The 19,793-nt window shown below is 45.5% G+C and overlaps 3 protein-coding genes across 19 annotated transcripts in view; 1 reads left to right on the top strand and 2 right to left on the bottom strand.

Moving 5' to 3' along the window:
• CLCN6 (Cl-/H+ antiporter 6) overlaps positions 1-19,793 on the top strand; it is a 64,612-nt gene that overhangs the window by 29,054 nt on the left and 15,765 nt on the right. For 16 of the 17 annotated variants that reach the window (XR_014887889.1, XR_014887884.1, XR_014887896.1 and 13 more), the window contains exon 23: positions 4,760-4,887. The gene's annotated coding sequence lies outside the window, so the exon portion shown is untranslated. Of the gene's footprint in view, positions 1-4,759; positions 4,888-12,894; positions 12,936-19,793 lie in introns of all 17 variants that reach the window. The other variant, XR_014887887.1, reaches the window with a different exon arrangement.
• Positions 403-1,245, bottom strand: NPPA (natriuretic peptide A). Its single transcript, XM_085242573.1, has 3 exons — positions 937-1,245; positions 546-840; positions 403-428 (listed from the first exon to the last, which is right to left on the bottom strand). The coding sequence occupies exons 1-3, from the start codon at positions 1,030-1,032 to the stop codon at positions 403-405; spliced, it is 417 nt and encodes a 138-aa protein (XP_085098699.1). The 5' UTR covers positions 1,033-1,245.
• Positions 4,907-6,090, bottom strand: LOC116217407 (C-type natriuretic peptide 1). Its single transcript, XM_031556615.2, has 2 exons — positions 6,004-6,090; positions 4,907-5,403 (listed from the first exon to the last, which is right to left on the bottom strand). Exons 1-2 carry the CDS (start codon positions 6,088-6,090, stop codon positions 5,098-5,100), a joined length of 393 nt encoding a protein of 130 aa, XP_031412475.2. The 3' UTR covers positions 4,907-5,097.

Here is a 19,793-nt window from a genome sequence, read left to right as displayed (position 1 = left end):
GCCCACCTACTGGAAGGATTCACAGCCAGCGGCGCTGAAATGCTCATGGGAGGCATCTGAGCTCGCTGCCAAGGGCCTGGAATTGGCCCTGGTGCCTCTCCAGCACAGCAAGGAGTGACTTCCTGGCATGGAATGGTGCTACATGGTCTTCCAGACCTGGCAGAGTGATCTGGCCAGTGCCAAGGACCAAGCCCTTAGGGTAGAGGGAGTGAAGGACTTTTGGGGGATGGGGAGGGGTTTCTATATCTGTGCTACCCTGTGACCAAAGAAAACACTTACAAAAGGCAGTAGAGGCTTCATACGAAAGGTTTATTGCGGAATACCCCAAATTCCAGAAGCTCCAGGGAGAGGCTGGCTGTCCAGCAGAGGGACAAGACCAGTGCTTGAGAGCCAGTCCCGGCTTCAGCTTCTCCTTCTCCTCCAGAAACCTGAAAAAAATAAGGGACAAATAGCTGGAGGGGGAGGGGAACTACTCTGAGGCTGGCAGCCAGCTGCCCCTGTCCCCACCACTTCACAGGGAGTTCTGGATCTGACCCGGGACCTACGGGCTTTGTAGTGATTGCATCCCAGCCCCGACTGCGCGCCGATCCTCTCCATCCTCGTCCCAAAGCAGCCAGAGAAATGCCTCCGTCCGAAGGAGGAGAGGAGGCTCCTCCACTGGCTCTGTCCCTCCGCTGGTTGGGGAGGGCTGGGGGCTGGCAGCAGGGCACCCACTGGGCTGCTTTCTAGCCCATGGAGATCCCACTCAGAGCCACCAGCTTCAGCCCCAGCACCCAGCTCGTCTTCCAGGCCTGGTGCCCCTTCCTCCTCCTGGAGCTGCTCCAAAGCCTCCAGGAGCTCCTGGAGAGGAAAGCAGAGGTGAGAAGTGACAGCTGCAGTGGCAGATGGGCAGCTCTGCTCTTGTCCTCATGTCCCCAGAAGTCCCAGCCCCAGTACCTGCAAGGACTGCAGCTCCGCATCATTTTCACCGCCAGCCCACGGCATAAACAGCAGCAGTAGTGAGGCCCTGCAGCAAAGATCCAGCAGCTGCATCCTCTCCTTCTCTCTCTCTTTCTCTTCCTATCCTATCCCCAGCTCTCCCTGTGTTTTCACTTTACCCACAAAAGCCTCTCCTTATATCCCTGCTCTCTCTGCCCAGAGGGATCTCAGCTGCCTCCTTCCAGATCCCCACAGGAGCCAGAGTTCTGTCCCCCAGCCTCGATAAGGGAACTGGTTACAACTGGCCCCACAGGTGACCCTCTAGGAGAGGGGGGTTCCCTGAGTGCAACACCTCCTTCAGAGGGAGAGAACTGCCCCGGGTCACCTCCTCCCCTCCTGGCAGCACTCATTTTCCTGGTGATTTCCTCCCCCCCTCCGCTCTCCATCACTGTTAGGGAGGAGGTGATGCAGGGAAGGACCTTGTGCTTTCTGCCTCTTTGCTCTGCTTCACATCCACGGGTGCACAGCAGCTGCCCTGAGAAGAGAGTCGGTTTCCCCTCCAAGGGATGAGAGATGCATCATTTCTCATTGGTGGGAGGGAGAAGAAGGAGCTGGAATTTTTCACTGTGTGCAGCAGCTCCATATGGCCTTTTCTTCTCTGCATACATATTTTTTTTTCGTTGGGAATAGAATGAGGTTTTGTTTTAGGAGATTTTACAAATTCCTGAGATGATGCATCTTGCCTTCTTGGGGGTTGGAATGGGATGGTCTTTAAGGTCCCTCCCAACCTGAGCCACTCTGATATTCCTCTGGCATTTACTGCACCCTCCTATACCAAGGATCAAATCAAGATGACTCTGGTAAATTCTTACAGAATCCAGTGGGCAGAGCAGCAGATGGTTCTTTCAGTCACTGCCTGGGTGACATTCAAGCAATTACAGCAAGTCTCTGCTTTCTGCACTCTGTCTGCTTGGACATCCATGAATCTCTTTGATTTCAGTAGATACGCAGTGATTTCTGCTTGGGCTTTGTCTCAGGATCTGCCCTTTAGCTCAGCAAAGCCAAAGAACATTCAAAAAACATGGAGATGTGGTACTTGGGGCCGTGGTTTAGTGGCAGTATTAATGGTAGGTGGATGGTTGGACTGGATGATCTTATAGGTCTTTTCCAACCTCAGTGATTCTCTGATCCTATAATGCCTTTCCTCTGAGTTCGGGGAGTTTTACACTAAGTTGTTTAAAGCATCACAACAAGCAGTGCCTCCTTTCCTGAAAGAAAACTCATTTGGGAAAGGAATGTGTATATTCATGGTGTGTAGGTGTTATTTTACTGCAAGCTTTTCTTCTCAGCTCCTCCTGTAACCCTGGCTGGTAAATTCATGCACTGCTTCTTAGCGGGGATGGAAATGACACAGCTAGAGCTGAGCTTCCCCTATCTGACTGGCATGCTAACTTCAAAGGTTAGCTTTGATTGTTTAAATGCTAATAGAACTCAGCAAATTGCCTAAAGTACAGACACATCTGGCTTCAGTCCTGGGGATCTAATTATGGGGCCTTTTATGTGAAATAAATTGTTCTTTCTTTATGAATAGTGGCTTTTTAAAATGTTCACCCCAAATGCCAGCTGATAGGGTGGCACTTTCCAGCTCAGTGTCTGGGGAGTTGAAGCTCTTATCAATTTCTTATTCATCTGCTGTAGGATTCTGTTGATGACAGCTCAATCTTCAGCCTCTTCAGACCTATGTTATTTTATCCACAAATAATTTCAAGGTAGTACAGCTGAGTTTGTAAACAGGCTGAGGATGTTTAGGAAACAGATTCCAGTAGCACTTATACTTTCTTTTTTTAATGTTTTTAGTGTTTTCAGCATTGAAATTCCAACATCAGGGAGCTTTCACGCCTATGAGAACACACCTGCTCCTAGGGTTACTGCAAGGAGGCTGTCAGACCCAGCATCGTTAGGAGGGATGTTACACCTTCCCATTGGCACCAGCTGTCACAACATTGCTCTTCATTGCTTGTCACCACAATGTCAGCAGGCTGTGTGGATTCACCTTGCTACCATTTAGGTTGCACCTGAGCCACACTAGGGCTAGCATGCCCAAGAGGGAATCTATTTAAGAGAGCTGGATGCTTCTCGTGGGGTTTCTACAAGTGAGCGCCTGCTTCTTCTTGTTGTAGATCTCTCTACTGGGAGAAAAGATGCGAAGTTCTCTTTCTGAAGGATGTTGAGTTAGAGCAATAAACGTACAGGATAGAGGTCTTTGTATGATGGAAGCTACAGAAAGGAGAGTTTTGTATATGTGGTCCAACCAGGCTGTAGAACTCTAGGAGGATTTGTACATGAATGGGACTCCATCTTGAAATGCTGTTTACACTAATCATGCTGTAGCAATAGCACTGAGACAATGCCTTACGTGTCTAGTGCAAAGTGAATGATGCTGACAAATGGAGGTACTCTTTTATCCTTCCTTCCTTGCTCTAACTTTTCATTATTGATGAAGTACTTCACTTTCTTGTTGCTTTGCTTAAGAAAGGCAGCACAAATAATTAATTATGTGGATTATTCCATTGTTTGAGAGGCTCAGAGGTGCCTGTGGAAGTGGTGAGACCATTCCTTGCCAGCAAGTGACTGTTTAGGGTGCTTTTGCTGATTTGTTATCAAATTAACTTAAGCAGAGTAAGTAGGAAACAGCATAAAAATAAGACCTCATAGAGACTGATAAGTAAGGCAGCCTTCAGGATGTGTTTTGCAGTTCCTGCTCAGGGTTTGTGGCACTATCATGTTGTTGATAACCTCCTAACTAGTGGTCTGAGGAGATAAAGATCCTTAAGGCTGAAATAGCCATAGACAGGTAGAATTAATACTAATTTCTATATATGCAAGGTATACTAAAAGGGTGAGAGATCAGAAGAAAATACAGAGAGGAGCTCCTGGTAGCTTGGGCAAGGGGAGACTATCTCCATCAGCAAATCATTCTGTGCTTTCTTGTATCTGATAGACAGCTCTTCAGTGCTTGTATGATATGCTCTTATGGGCTTGTAGCATTCATGTCCTTCCTAGAGCAAGTCTGTGGCTTGAGGGCGAAAGCTGTATATTGAGAACAGTGTGAGAGAAGAAACAAGTTTTCTTAGTCTGGCTCTTAATAGCTCTCCTGCAAATCCTGGCTTCTTTTCTTTCCATAGGAATTGTATTTAGAAGGAGCAGAACCAAAACTTAGCTAACATAGTTGTCCTTTACGTTCAAATAATAGTGGCCAAAGACTTGGTGTCTTGTGTATGAGATTTTTAACTTCAGGAAGGTTACTCCAATTTTCCTATACCAGAGAGCAGATTCTAACATGCTTTTGAATTCTAGTGGGTTGTGTCTAATTGCAAACAGCAGCACTGCATCCCCTTCAGGAATGGTACACAAAAGAGAATTGCAGAATCGAAACAAATTCACTCAATTATGGAAAAAAAGGTTTATTATCCATGACACAATGGAAACTGTTCATTTATACATTTATTACATAAACAGTACAAATGGTTTTTGTACTTACATTTCTGGTAGATGCTCATAAATGATTACTCTGATACAAATAAGTATACAATTATGGTGTGTCCTATTCTGTCTCCCCTAAGTAATTTAGGGAAGAGTTGGAATGCAATTTGTTCAGTACATCATCTGTAGATGGATTGGTGGAACCAATGCAAGTAAGGGCTTAATATTTCACTGATAGCCAACAGGTCCTTTGAACCCTCCGAGTCAGTCCTGTCAAGAAAGCAGAAGAATAAGTTTAAAAAAAGAGATGTGGACAGGATTTCACACATGGAAATTGACTGATTGCTTTCTGTTCTAGGGCCAGCTGCATCCCCAAAGTTTGGACTGACAGAAGAATCCCTAAGGAATTGGTGAAAGCCTCTCTGATCTGGCGTCGTGACAACATGAAGCACATACATCTGACTTGGAGAAAGGAGTGAAAAGCAGGTAAAGCAGAGCTGTGGTTTCTATGGGTTTTAAGCATACTGCTGATTATATATTCTGCCAGTGAAGTTAATTAACTGTGTTTTCAATAGGAGGATGAAAGTTACTCTAGGCACCCTTTCTTAAAGGTTAATTAAATGAGCTCTTCTACATATGTACACAAGTTATACACAAAACCATGTGTCCAAGACTTTCTCTTACCACAGTAAGCAGTTAGCACCCCAGTCCGCTCATCGACCCAATTCTGTCCAACTTGACCCCAAAACAGCTCCTGGACAGACCCTTTTTGCTTCTGTTTTGGTGTCTCTGAGGTAAGCCTAAGAGGTCACTGAGGAGCCTCTGGGCAGCCCTGTCAGCAGTGGAATTGCTTGCACGCTGATCTCTGGTGTTTCGGGTCCACTGGATCTCAGCATCTTCCTTCTCAAAGGCACCTATTGGGATTGAGCCATCTTGCTCACGATCCCTCTCTTCTGAGACCAGGGGATGCTCCAGCTCCTTATCTAACAGCATGGACAGACTCTGAGCAGGGGAAAAAAGTAGAAAAGGAAAGGTTGGAGGAGGAGAGGAGACAAATGAAGGGGTTCTGGGTATTTTTTTTTAAGTTAATTCTAGGTTCATTTACCAGTTCTGCCACTGGAGCTCAGGAGCAGGGACTGTATTATTGCACTGCACAGAGGAGAAAATCCTCTTCACAGTTATGCAGGCACAACCTATTAATTCAGTGCAGCTTTAACTAGAGGCTTGAGGGAGGACCATGCAGGTGACTGCTCTAATCCTATAGGAAGGAGCTCTTCTAGGCAAATTCCTCCTTCTCCAGAAGTTTATTGCTTCACTCAATCATAGAATGACCCTAAATTTGAAATCTCCAAACTGACCCCATGGGAAAAACGTTTCCATTTCAGTTTTCCTCAGCTGTTCAGAAATTTAAATCCAGTAATTGACTGCTTCAGTTTCCCTCCATTAAATAACTCTGCCTGCCTAACTTCAGGATTTCTGCTGTCGTGTTCTCTTCGAATACCTCCTACTTCTTTAGCTGGGGTTGGGAGAAACGTTGGTAATCTGAGGTGCTTATATCCTAAAGAGCATCAATTTCTTTCCATTCTATTGAGCAGCACTTACCTGCAAGCTGGAAATTGGTTTGGCCATTGCCTGCTTCTGGCTGACAATAAGCAGCAGGAAGAATCCAGAGCAAAAAAGAAGTTTCATCTTCGTGTTTTGATGTCTCTGATTCTTCCTCCCCTTGAGTCACTCCAGTTCTGTGCCACTCCGTGTCTCCAGCCACCAGCCTTTATATCTTCCTCCAACCCCTCCCAAGTCTACCTTTTGAGTTCCAGCCAGTGCAAGGATTGGTTTGAGGTTCTGATCTGTTTTCATTCTCCCAAGAGGAGGAGGGAAGAAATAGTTCTCCTTTCTGGCTGGGAATAAAAGGAGCATTTTACATTTAGGCAATGCAGCATCATTCTGTTGCTGTGAATGTGAAGGTCTCTGCAGCTTGTGTTCTTGGTGCCATTTATATATGTCAGCTTGCTTAGCTCAGTGTTCCCTAAGTTGATCACTGAACCTTTCCTTTGCCTCTGGGGAAAAATAATTGTGAGAGAAGTACTAATGAAAAAGGAATTCACCTGGCTCTGTGAAATACAAAAACAGGGAAAGGGGGAGGAGGGGGGCTCAGAATATGTAGTTTGAGAACCAAATATTATCACCTAATGTGTTAATATGGCATTAATAAGGCATAAGAGTGTTATTTGGAGAAGTGGGTACATCCAACTCCTAAAAATATGTCAAGTAAGTTGCATGAGAATGTAAATTTTGATGCACAGAATACTTTGCTGTAGTTTAAGTTGATGAAGAAGGTAATTTTCTGCCTTGGATCCAAATTAAAAATTTCACTTCTGTGTTCTTTCTCTACATAATTGTTATTAAATCTGAAATTAGTCTGGCAGGAAGCACAGCCCCCGTATTTTTCTTACCACGTGTGCAGTTACAGAGACATTAAAGAGCTGCAGTATCCAAATGTGTTCAGTGTGTTACGTTTTTACTTATTCACTGAGTGAGTCAGTGCACCAGGTTTGAACAAAATGGGTTCTGTGAACAGAAGAAAGTAAATCAGTCCGAAGCGAAGGCCTTGAGGTAATTAAATCATTGCTGTTGGCCAGGCTTCCCTCTAGCATGAAAGGACCTGGGGGACGTGTGTGACCCCTGATGAAATTGTATGTAGATAATTGATCCCCCAAGGTCCTCACTGCTTCCGATGAGCTTTGTACTAAATTCCTCACGAAGAAATTTTTCAATGCTGGGGGCAGTGGGAAAGAGCAGCCATGAAATCAGTTGTGTATTTTGCTGGGGCTTGGAATTTGGCCCTACTGATAAAAAGGAGATGTTTCTGAGTATGCAATAATACATCTTGATTTTTGGCTGATTTTTTTTTTGCACACGTGTGGTGCAGAAAGTTAAAGGCCATTCGTCTGGATCTGTAGGGAGGGAAAGGAAATGAAGGCCTATTTGGCACCTTTCATCATATCTTCGAGGTTAAGATTCTTCTTGGTACTGAAAGCCTGGAAAAGGCCAAAGGTTAAATGTTTTCAGCCTTTTCTTCATCTACAGATCAGTTTAAGAAATAATAGTTGCATGGAAAGAGATTCTCTAAGGAAGCAGCTTATAAGGATCACGGAAAAGGAGGCCTGATGCTATGATGTTGTTGGGATTTTTCTGTTGTTGATTAAAACCGCATTTGATCCAAATCTTATTAGAGGATGAAATCATGGAACAACTTCATCAGCTATACGTGAGCATTCCACCTTCTGGAGAAAGTAAAAAAGCACTTCTAATTTCAGAGGATGGAGGTGTATGCTTTGCAGTGTACCAAGACAGCAAGAGAAGGTCAGGGGAGAAGCATAAGGTTATTTTATTCATTTGAGATGTTGTTACCAGTCTGTGTGAATCATAGAATCATAGGATGGCCTGGGTTGAAAAGGACCCCAGTGATCATCCAATTCCATGCTATGTGCAGGTCACCAACCAGCAGCCCAGGCTGCCCAGAGCCACATCCAGCCTGGCCTTGAATGCCTGCAGGGATGGGGCATCCACAGCCTCCTTGGGCAACCTGTTCCAGTGCCTCACCACCCTCTGGGTGAAAAAATTCCTCCTAATATCTAACCTAAACCTCCTACCATAGTTAAAACCATTCCCCCTTGTCCTATCACTATCTATGGGGATAAATAATCTTCTTGGCTTTGATCTTTGAACTTTTATTTTCTCCTGTTTGAGCTCAAGACTTGAAAATTTTTTTTATGGGACTTCTGAATGGTCTTTCTGGTAACTATTGAATATTAGCACTTGCCAGCCCCACTATCACAGTAATTAACCATGACTGTGATGAGAAAAATCATAGAATAATTAAGGTTGAAAAAGACTTCCAGAGGTCTTCTGTCCAACCTTGTGCTGAAAGCAAAGCCAACTTGGATCATCTTGCTCATCTTGTTGAGTTCTGAAAATGTTAAAGAGCATCTCCAACTTCTCTGGGCACTGTTTCAGTATTTGACTGGCTATGTGATACAATGATTTCCAAATTCCTCCTTGGAATTGTCTTGTTTGTAACTCAAGTCATTGGCTTTCATCCTACTGCTGCTCCATGAACAGAGCACAAGGATGTTCCATCTCCAAAAATGACACGAGAGCGAAAATGACAAGAAGGAGGACAGCTTTGTTCCACATAGGCTGTAGCTGCATCCTATTTATTGCAGTGGACAGGGATGGCTAGAAACAGCCATCTCTTCACATTCTGGATCTCTTCAGGGCTCTGGTTAGCATCAGAAGTCAATGCCTGAATGTTTACAGCAATTTTAAAATTACACTTGGGATGGTGTTGTTAAAAACAAACCTTTAACGTTCAAATTCAGTCTTCAAGAAGGGAGGAACTTCTGAAAACAGCAGAAAATATTTGGGTGACAGGAAATGGCTTTCTGGACATTTTTGAAGTGATTGAGTGTTCATTTGTACAGCAAACCCTCCAGGTAGGATGGAAGGAATGAAGTAAGCAGGTTGATGTGTGTTTCTCATCTCCAACAGGATCTTTTTTCCTAGTTTACTGAGATATTTCTCTTGTACCTGCAATTTCTTATTAAAAGAAAAGGGTTAGGGCATATTGAACTTCTGGGAATGTTCCTGCTCTGTCTCTGCAGGGTGTTCTGAGAAATGCATGCTGTAAAGTTGATGGCATGTGGAATGCTTAGATAGGTACCATTAGATCACTGCCACAGTAACTCATTATCCTTCTCTTTCCTAACCCAGAGACCCCTTTCAGCCTCCCCCTCCTTCCCAGTTGCTCAGGCCAGCGTTTCCTGGCTCACTGCAGCTGGCTGAAAGGGCAGAGATGTTTGTAGTGCTTTCGTTAAAGTGGGATTGTCAAATTCGTGATGGAAGCTGGCACCAGGGCTCCTCATTATAGGACATTAACATTTCACTGTGCTATCTGAGCATTTGCCTGGCTGTCTCCCTCCCTTGCCCTCTTCTGATTCATCTGGTGGCTGAGCTGCAGCAGGGTTCAGCACACAGCATCATCACCAGCTCAGGCTTGCTGGTTATTACCCAGCCGCAGGTGCTCTGCTTGCTCATCTGGCACTTTATTGCCTTCACCTCAGGGTACGTGTTGACAGCAAGGCCCTGTTGTGGGAAGGGGTGCAGGGGGATGTGCATCATCAGTTCTCTTCAGAAAAGGGAATGGAAAACACAGAAACTACTGAGCTCACTTACCAGGTGTATCTATGAATGGGGAGACCTGACAGCAGCTTTCCAGGGATCTTATAAACAGGAAGGAAATCAACTTTTTACATGGCCTGATAGTGATAGCACAAGAGGGAATAGTTTTAAACTAAAAGAAAGGAGATTTAGATTAGATTTCAGGGGGAATTTTTTTACTGAGAAGGTGGTGAGGCCCTGGCACTGCTGCCCAGGGCAGTTGTGAATGCCCCATCCCTGGATGTGCTCAAGGCCAGCTTGGATGGGCCCTGAACAGCCTGATCTGGTGCCTCATTTGCTGGTTGGCAACCCTGTTTGCAGGAGGGGGTTGGAACTGGATGATCTCTGAAGTCTCTTTCACCCCAAGGCATTCTATGATTCTGCTCATAGGATCTGCATTAGCATAATCTGAAGTAGAATTTGTGCCCTTACTCTCTAGGATGGCTGTGGGGAACAAAACAAACCTCACCCTTGGGTGTCTCAGAAAGAACTTTGTGTGCAGTCAGGTATTCACACAGTGGCCTACTGCATACGTGGGGCATCTTGGTAAAGTCTGGACTAATTGAACTCTGGGCTCAGCCCATCCTATTACTTCATTTTGCCCTGCTCTTGTGCTGATCTGGTCAATGCTGATATCACAGCCTTGATGGCTCTCCTCAGAAATACTTACCTATACAGAGTGCTGCCTCAGGTAGAGCAACCTCTTTCAAGAGTGAACAACCCATTTTGTAGCCATAGTAGAAGAGGGAGAATATTGATTCATTATGGAGAATGCAAACTGATAGCTAGATACTGCTGTGGAGGAAGGTCTCTGTGTTGACACACTACCTTCCTGTCCAACACACCTTCTGTGGGACTGAGAAGGCCAGCAAGAGGGATTCAGTGCTATCACCACTCTTCTCTGGGATTCCAACAATGCATTTTGCCTTTGCTTGAGCTGCCCTGCTCTCATTAATGCTCACTGATGGATCAATAATGGAACGGAGAGGGGATGTTTTCCTCTGCAAGGTTAAGAAGGGGTCTGGGTCACCTGAGGATAAGGAGGGCAGCAGGCTGACATTTAGTAGCAGGTCATAGGTGGTTTTGGAGTGTTGGACTCTGAGAGCAAATTTTTAGTATTTGGTTTGTCAGACACATTTATCACTTTCTAGTGACGCTAATGGAGCCTACCAGGGAACCAGCAGGGAGGGAGGAGATGAAATAACTGATGATGGTACTCAGTGCTAGTCAAATGGCTGTCTGTGTGCTCTGCCTCACTGCTGCTTGCTGTGAGAGGAGATGGGGCCAATTCCCACCTCTGCTGCAGAAAATCTGCTCTTGGAAACAGAGAAGCCACAAAGGACTTCTGTATCTGGCCTATTGCTGCCAAGATCAGAGCCTGATTTCTCTCATTATCTGCCAGTACGGGCACTTGGATAACAATAGAGAGAGAGGTACAACACGGAGTGAGTGATTCACTGCTGGGTGTTCCTGGCCCCTTTTCAGTGATTCATCTCTCCAAGGGGTTGTATGAGGACATTCAGAGCTTCAGTGCTCATGTTGTGTGACGTGATGATAAAGCCTCCTGAAACTAAATTTTTGTCTAAGCTTCATTTCCTGGAAGATGAACAGCATCTTAGTGCAGAAAGGTAGGGATGTCTACACAAAGTATTCATACAGCAACTGAAGGCATGGATTAGCTGTGCATATTGTGTTTCAAACCACTCTTCCTAGCCCTGTGGTAGCCAATCTTGCTCCTTGCTGACCTTTAAGATGGTCCTTGGAAGTTTGTGCAGGATAGTCTTGCACTGAACTGATCAGAATCAGAGTGATTTCCACGTCTTTCTTATGTTACAGACCTTTGGTGCTTAAACTCAGGTCTAATTAGTGGGCATATTATTGCATTGCTATGGAAAGATAGCACTTTCTATGGGAAATAAATCAGATCTCTGTTGGTGAAATTCTCTGTGCGACAGAATACACACTTAACAGCAGCTGGAAGGAGAAAGGGAGCTGCATTAATCCACAGCTCGTTAACGAGGTGTTTGGTGACCTCTTCTGGTGAATAGAAAATATGCCTCAAAGTCCAGGAAAGCATTCTGGTTTAAAAACAAAAAGAGACAAAAAAAGATCAGATACTGTGGGAGGTTTTGATAAAATTACAACTTCGGTCTTATTCATGGTCATAGTACAGACAGTACCAGCAGTGGCTTTAGGCCATGTGTGAGTGGTTCTGTCCTGGGGAGGCACGTGGCACATGTGTGATGTATGAATGGCTGTACATGATGCACAAGGGACCTCAGGTTTTATGGTAGGTGGTGAATTTTAGACCCCTCATTAGAAGTATTGATCTGGGTTCATAACAAATTTTGCAGAATGTAAGTTTCTGTATGAAGAGACGGGTTTTGGAAGGACATTTCTGAAGCATTTTGGCCTGTTTTTTGCCTGATAGCATATGCCAGATCTTTCCTTGCAACACAGTGCATCCTGGAATATCTCTGAGTGTTGTCAACAGTGCTCATTGATCTGGAAGGTTTGCCAGCCAAGAAGCCAAATAAAGGGGCAGGAGTTCACACTCTCCCATTGTGCTATTTATTGCTGCGTGCCATTTGTCAGCATTGAGCTACAGCAGAAGCAGCCATTTCTAGAAATGAAATGACAACCATTCTAATAATTACTGTGGTTGTTTACTTCCCTTCTCCCTCCCCTTAATGACTGTGGTGAACCCAAGAATAATTTGGCTAATTAAAATGGAGCTGGTAGCATCAAGCTGGTCCTTTACTGCAGGTTTTGTTCTGCCTCTGAGAGAGTGGCACAGGGCATGATCTCAGTTTGCATCATAGAATCATAGAATGGCTTGGGTTGGAAGGGACCTCAAGGATCATCAAGCTCCAACCCTCCCACTGCATGCAGGAGCACCAACCTCCACAATTAATACTAGACCAGGCTGCCCAGGGCCCCATCCAACCTGGCCTTAAACGCCTCTAGAGATGGGGTATCCACAACCCCTCTGAGCAGCCTGTTCCAGCACCTCACCTCTCTCGTAGTAAAGAACTTCCCCCTGATATCCAACCTAAATCTTCCCTCCTTAATTTTGCATCTCCAGACCAGGATCTCAGTTGCCCATTAGTTTTGATGCAACTCAGACTTGTGGACTTGCCTTGACTGGAGGCATAGAGGGAGAGATTGGTAGTTGTGACCCTGCTCTTTGAAGGCAGAGAGTTGCACAGGAAAGCTGCTCAGATTACTGTGAATTCATATGTGTATTATTCTTTCTTCTGCTTACATTTACAGTCCTCTGTACCGATGTTCCTCATCAGATCAGGCACAACCAGGTAAGTGCAGGTGCCAATGCTCGCTCCCTAGGATTAGAAAGCAAGTGCTTCATGTCACAGTGTGGCAGCAATTAGTTGTGCCAGGAGGACCACCCTAGAGGTCTGCAGTGGTTACAAATTGGAGTACTTGTGAGCAGAAAGAGAGCTCCATGCTGCCTTGGGTGGCTGAGCATCGGCAAGAGGAACAGAGCCTCATCCAGCTCTTAGCTAAGCTACTCTTTATTAGTAACTCACTGTAGCTATGGTGATTCTTATCACCCACTATTCTTGATTTGACAACCCTTCTTTGTTTTCCCAGAAAATACTCAGTGTTCGCCAAGCTTCTGGAAATAGCTCCATCCTTATGTGGTGGAGGGGCAGGATATTTTAGCCATCGCTTGTCAGCACAGCGAGATGGGCGAGGACCGTTTCAAAAACTAACACTTCTAAAGCTGTGATAAGGTGCTCAGGATACAGGGCTGGAGCCTGTGTTCGTGCTTGAGATAAACTCCACTGTCGGCGCCGCGTTCACACCTCCCCTGTCACATCAGGCACCCGTGGTCCTGCATTTCCCACCAGGCACTTGTTACAAAGCCTCAGCACAAGGCTGTCAGGCCCTGTGACTTCATCCACAGAGTCCCCAGGGGCTGCAGTGCTCCCTGTGTCTTTGCTGTGACATTGAGGTGGCTAGAGGGAATAATGTGTTGGAACAGAGTCGTTACCTCCTCACCTTTCTTCTTCTCCCTTGAACTTTCATTGCACCCATCCATGTTCCTTTGGGATGCACCTCCTAGACATCGCTGTCTTGACATAAAAGGGATGTGTGGCCCGGTTATGTGCCAGGGCTTGAAGCTGCTGTAGTGTGATCTGGGGATGTATAAAAGCAGGGCTGCTTCTTCATGTGCGTGGAATCACAGAGATGGGGGAAGGCAGCAGTGTGTTTAATCTCAACAATCAATCTGCCCGTGGGCAATGAGGATGGGAATGATCTCACCCTAAGCTATTTACAGTCCCTCTCTCCCTGTAAAAGTTTATTCTGTGGGTCAGACAGAGTTATTCTGGAATTAAGGATTTCATGTAATTAATTCATAGGGACAAATGGCACTTGTGTAATGCAACTGAATGCTGATAGAAAGCTCAGAATTCTTGGGGCTGCACCAGTGAGTAAAAGCATCATTCCTCTAACCAGGATAGTTTAATCACAGCAAGTACAGCTTAAACCTTGTTTCAGGACAATGTGGAGTTCAAGAGTTTCCTCCACATGTGTGGAGTCAGCTTGAGCTCACAGCAGGGTGCTCCTTGTAGTGGAACACTCACACTTCTCAGGCTCTCACATGGAAATGGATGGGATTTTATTGCCAAACTGAGGAGGTTGGATCTCAGGCCCTCTGTTCACAGTGTGATTGGAGAATTCAGGTTACTGTAGAACTGTCAACCAGATTGAGAAATCATTAGACTGGTACATGTTAATACATACGACATAAATGTTTAATTACATCCATATCATGGGGACTTATGAAGAGGTATCTATGCTATAAACCCTCAGTTGTGTCTAATTAAAATCAGCAAATTGTTACGGCTCCTCCTTGCGCAGCTGATAAAGTGCCACAGATCCAGAAAACTTCAGAGGCAAAGAACGCTTTTAGCTTCCTTTGCCCACTGGAGATTCTTCACATAACCTCTGCTTTGTTGACCAAGAGGGTTTGTTTTACCATGCCACCTCCCTGAGGATAACAGCACATTTTCTGCTTAGTGTTGATGTGTGAAGACCATTGTAAGCAATGACATCATATCTCTGGACAGAGCAGGTCAGGAAATGACCAAGAAGGCCTGAAATTTTGGCCATGGGAAGAATGAATGGAGGAGAGAAGGGGTATGATACAACCACATTCTTTAGCCTAGAGAGGTCAGATGCTCCTGACAAGTGTAATGGGACCAGGAGTTCTTTGACACTTTAGCACATGATATTTTAGTGCAGAGAGATGCTTATGAGAGGTAGAGGTGAACTAGGGTGCAAATTCAAAAGCTGATATGCTAATAAGTCATAGCTGCTCTTAGTCAATAAGGAATAAAAGGGATATAGACCTCAACAAATAAATAGCTCCAGAATGTCTCCTAAAAAATGAGGCTTAAAATGAATTCTGAGTCCTAATCTCCCAATATTCCCATAACTAGAACAGCATTTCCCTCCAGACACATCAGAAACACCAGTGAGAATACATATATGTAATATGGGGTATGGCTGTTTTGGGAGCTGAGGGGAAAGGAAGGCAGTAATGGAAAGTGAGCTGCATTTTCTAGAAAGATTAATGTTTCTTGCATAAAATAATCATTATAAGCACTGGTTCATAAACTGAGAGGTTTCAACAGTTTGGAACTAATGTAAATGAGAAGAGTATCAGCCACTTAAAAGAGTTTATAAGGTAAACTATTTCTGAGGTGTTGCTCTGCTGGTTGCAAGGCTTGTTTTGGTCCAGGCTCCTAACAGCTGTAGAGCTTAACAATGAGTTCATAGCAAAGACACACCTATCAGTCTCATATTGCCCACAGCATAGGAGGCCTTCACTGAAGTCTTAACAGACCCAATCTGCAGGCAGATCTCACATCTTGCAGCTGGTGTTGTAAACAATCTGCTCTGACAAACTGCTAGAGCACGTTCCTGTGTTGTTCTTTCTCCTTGTTTCTTAGTGTCAGGACAGTTTGATCTCCCAGGACCTAATTAATTCCGTAATTATTCAGAATAAAAGACGACGCCAGGGGAGCTTCAGGTTGGATATTGAGAAATATTTCTTCTAGGAGGAGTGCTGAAGTCCTGGAACTGGCTGCCCAGCAAAGTGGTGGGGTCACCATCCCTGGAAGTTTTCAACAAGAAGGGAGATGTCACACTGAGTGACGTGGTTTAGTGATGTGGTGCTGATGGAGGTTGGTGCTGATGGTTGAACTAGTTGATCTTAGTGGTCTTTCCAACCTTAATGATTCTATGATGCTGTATGTGAAGTACTGCTTTGAGAACTGGAAATATCCATCACTTCCATGATCTTGTCTGTAATCCAAGCAACTCGTTTTTTCCCTGCATTGCCCCCTGCATGGTGTGTATGATTTTCCCCTGACTTACATGGGTGTTTCGAAACTGGGTTGTTGTCTGTGCAGCCTTGCAATCATGGAGCCAAGAGCTAATGAGAGTTTTTGCAGATACTCACTAATTGTCCAGCATGCAGATACTCCACTAATGCCCAGAAAGCTTCTGCTGGAGGAGAGAGGCTGCATTTAAAACTTCTGTATCTCTGAACTGTAACACCACTTGGCTTTCCAGAGCTACTTTTTGCGCATCTCTAATCATCATAGTACTGTACTTTAAACCTCAGAATGGATCCCTACTTGTACAGGTTTGAGAGCTGCTCCTTAGCTTAGCTTCAGAGCAAGTACCTTCATTGAGACAACAAAACGTCCTGTCCTCCATGCTGAAATTCTAGGCCTTGTTCCCAATGGTCCTGCCAGCTCGAGTGTTGGCGAGCCACGTGTGGAGGCAGCAAGCTCAGAAACAGGAATTCCTGGAGCAGCCAGAGGTGGGGGCATGACAGGAAGAAAGAAGGGACCGATATTTCGCTGAAGGGCCCATCAGGAATAGTGTGAGAATTCTGTCACAGCCACAGATTCCCTTATCGGGGAGTGGGAAGCAGTGGAGCCTGTCGACACTTCTGCCCCACACTCAGCCCCTTGCAGATACAGAGTGGCTTGAACAAGATCCAGTGCTCTCCACCGGAGCTTCCCGAGCCCCCCTTGGTGCAGCACCAGCAGGTGACATCACTGCCAACAGCCATGTAGGCACTTCCTATGTCACATTCCCAACTGAAGAGCCTCTTGCCAAATCCTTGTCATGCTGCATGGTCTTTTTAGGAACAGATGGTCTAATTTTAGCCTGACGGCCACAGACACCTTCCTGAAATAGATTCTGACTCTCTCCTGTCTTGTGCGTGTTCTGCAGGGTTTAAAAACAAAGTCCCCAGTCCTTGGCCTGGCCTCATTCAGCCTAAATTTGGGCAGTAAGAATTACTGAGCGGGGTGCTGGAGGTGCTGCTCTCACCATCAGCCCTGTGTTGAGCTGGAGGAGGATAGGAGGCAGGAGCTCAGGAGATGGCATATCAGAAGGTAAAATGGATCTGATCCAATGAGTGAGTTGCTCTGTGTTTAGAATCACAGAATGGCCTGGGTTGAAAAGGACCACAATGTTCATCTGGTTCCAACCCCCTGCTGTGTGCAGGTCACCAACCAGCAGCCCAGGCTGCCCAGAGCCACATCCAGCCTGGCCTTGAATGCCTGCAGGGATGGGGCATCCACAGCCTCCTTGGGCAACCTGTTCCAGTGCCTCACCACCCTCTGGGTGAAAAACTTCCTCCTAATATCTAACCTAAATCTCTCATCTCAGTTAAAAGCCATTCCCTCTTGTCCTACCACTTTGTTGGCTAGCTGCAGCCAGATACAACATTTAGAACTTCTCTCTATTCTGCCTTGGTCAATTGCTCTAAACACCATTCCTTCTTTTTGTGCCTCAACAACATAAATACAGACCTAGGAGTCCACAGAGCTGGTTCTGAGCCCATAGCAGTGTCAGTCCATATCTGTGCTGAATGATGTATGCAGTGCTGAGCTGCTCTGAGAACAGCAAACGAAAAGCACTTAGGGGAGAGGCAGAGCACGAACTCCACTAAATCACTGCAGTTTTATGCCCCCACCTTTTGCTGTTCCCATGAGCTTGAATAGCAAACTCCTGTGCTTAAGGCTCAATGAAGCCTGAACTGCTCTTTTTAATTAGTGGTGTAAAAAGCCGTGTCTCTAAAGACCTCTCTAAATAGGAAAGGGAAAAAAATGTTTTCAAGCAGCTGTTGCCTTTACATCACTGCGTTTGGAGTGAACTCCCACCCCTTATTTTCCTTTAAACCTGCTAATTAAGCAGCTGCTTGTATCTGCAGGTCAGCCAGTCAGCTAATGGACTCCCCACAGCCTCCAGTGCACCGTTTCCTGGAGGGTAAATAGGAAAAGTCCCTTGGAGATCCAGCTGGATCCTGGGCTGGTTTGCCCACGGGGCCCTTTCTGAGCAGTTCTGAAAGCAGGGACATGAGACAGAAAGGACAATAGCTCTGGAGGTTGTTATGTGGTGTTTGCTGGGTATATGGCATAGCCTCTGCATGATGTGAGGCTATTAGCCAGCGGAGCTTCCTAGCTTGCAGTTGAAACCTAAAAACGTGAATAGCTCATATAAGGCTTGTGCAAAGTGGCTGGCAATACTGAGTGTTCCAAAGGTCCAAGCTGTAGCACCTGGCTGCTGCTGGGCATTAATGGATGAGAACAAAGCTGACCATAGGATTCCATGTGCTGAGTATCCCACCAGGAGCTGGGAGTTTGCCAGCACATTAATGGCAGGACAGAAGGGACCTGAGGTCAGGACTCCAGCATTCAGAGCCACCCGAGTTACCCCAACCACTGCACAGTCTGGTGTAGCTTCTGCTCTATTTTTCTAGCAGTGCCATCCAGCATTTTTGAGAGGTCACTGGCAAAAACTCTGTCAGACCGACTTAGACAAATTTATTTTTGTTTCCATTTCCACATCCCTCTCTCACTTTGACACATTTCTTTAATAACAAACTTCTTAACACCCTGAGAAGCAGTGCTGAGCCCACGAGTTGAGTAACTCAGTGGAGGGCACTGAATGAGTTGTTAGCAGAGTCTGGTGCTCAGCCTCGATTCTTCTAGCTTCTATTTCTACGTGGGCTGTAAACACCATCCCGAGTGTTCTGGAAGTGTCATGAAGGTAGGGAACAGTCACTATCAGAGTGGGTTTGGGAGCAAGGACGTTCTGCTTTGCTAGAAGCTGACAAATACTACAGGATGTGTGGGTTGCTTGGTTGGTTTTTTTTTTTTCTTCTTCTTCTTCTTTTTTTTTTTTTTTTTTCTATTCTACTGTATTCATTTGCCTCCTTTTAACCTGCTCTCCGGTTTCAAGTGGATGTTCCCTTTTACTGCCTTGTCTTTAAGGCCTGTTTAGCCCTTCTAGCTTCCCTGACCTTTTCCATTTCAAGAGAAAAATGCTGTGGCAAGTCAGCGGGCATTCACTTCTCCTTTCACTGCTTTCAGCAACTTCCTTTGTGACTATAAGCCCGTGGGAGCTGCCATGTCTGCCCTCCCGATATCCCCAAAGGATGCTTCAAGGGCTGTGAATGCGGCCTACATCAGGCAGGCCTGCAATGACACCTGGCGTTCAATGCAGGAAAACGCCGATCCTTCTCCCTCCCCTGCTCAGCCATCGTGAGGAGTCAGATGTGAACTGAGTGGGGAAAGCAGATGATTGTTTCTAGATTTGCTGGAAAGCTTTTTATCCAGACCGTGCATCCCATGCAATCCAGCAGCATGGATGGTGCAGGTTGGCTGAACTGATTTATCTGATGTTTGTAGAAACGAAGTGTAACCTTTGAGTGATAGTGGTGAGAAGTTACAGCTTCATGTGTCAGACAGAAAAATGGCACTTGTTTTTATCCCTACAGAGACTGTCTAATTGAAGGTACATCTCTGTGTCCTTGAATAGTTTGAAATTCGCTGTCCCTTCATGCAAGAAACCAGAGATCTTGTGTTAGCCATATCCAGACCCAGGCTTTTCAGTTCATAAACATCCAGCTTACCAAAAGGCAATCTCAGAGATAGGCCAGCCAACCTGGCAAAGCCTCAACCTAAATCCAGTCCAAGCCTTGTTGTGTGTCAGGCACAGGCAACCCAAAAATCTTTGGAAATCAATGCACCATATCAAAGCATCAGCAAGATGCATGTAAAGCAGCTCATCAGTCCCCACTTCATCTCTGGAGAGGGATTGTTTGGGGTTGAACCAAA

The sequence above is a fragment of the Meleagris gallopavo genome, chromosome 23 (genome assembly GCF_905368555.1).
Source record: "Meleagris gallopavo chromosome 23, MGAL_WU_HG_1.1, whole genome shotgun sequence".
In the NCBI taxonomy this organism is placed as follows: domain Eukaryota; kingdom Metazoa; phylum Chordata; class Aves; order Galliformes; family Phasianidae; genus Meleagris; species Meleagris gallopavo.
Note: the sequence above shows the minus strand (reverse complement) of the source record. Positions and strands in the feature narration are given on the sequence as shown.

Excerpts from the sequence above, each read along its gene's own strand:
- LOC116217407 (XM_031556615.2), bottom strand. The coding sequence starts at position 6,090 with ATGAAACTTCTTTTTTGCTCTGGATTCTTCCTGCTGCTTATTGTCAGC. Across the intron at positions 5,404-6,003 it reads AACCAATTTCCAGCTTGCAG|AGTCTGTCCATGCTGTTAGA; the intron begins GTAAGTGCTGCT and ends TCCCCTGCTCAG.
- NPPA (XM_085242573.1), bottom strand. The coding sequence starts at position 1,032 with ATGCAGCTGCTGGATCTTTGCTGCAGGGCCTCACTACTGCTGCTGTTT. Across the intron at positions 841-936 it reads CGGAGCTGCAGTCCTTGCAG|GAGCTCCTGGAGGCTTTGGA; the intron begins GTACTGGGGCTG and ends TTTCCTCTCCAG. Across the intron at positions 429-545 it reads ATGCAATCACTACAAAGCCC|GTTTCTGGAGGAGAAGGAGA; the intron begins GTAGGTCCCGGG and ends TATTTTTTTCAG.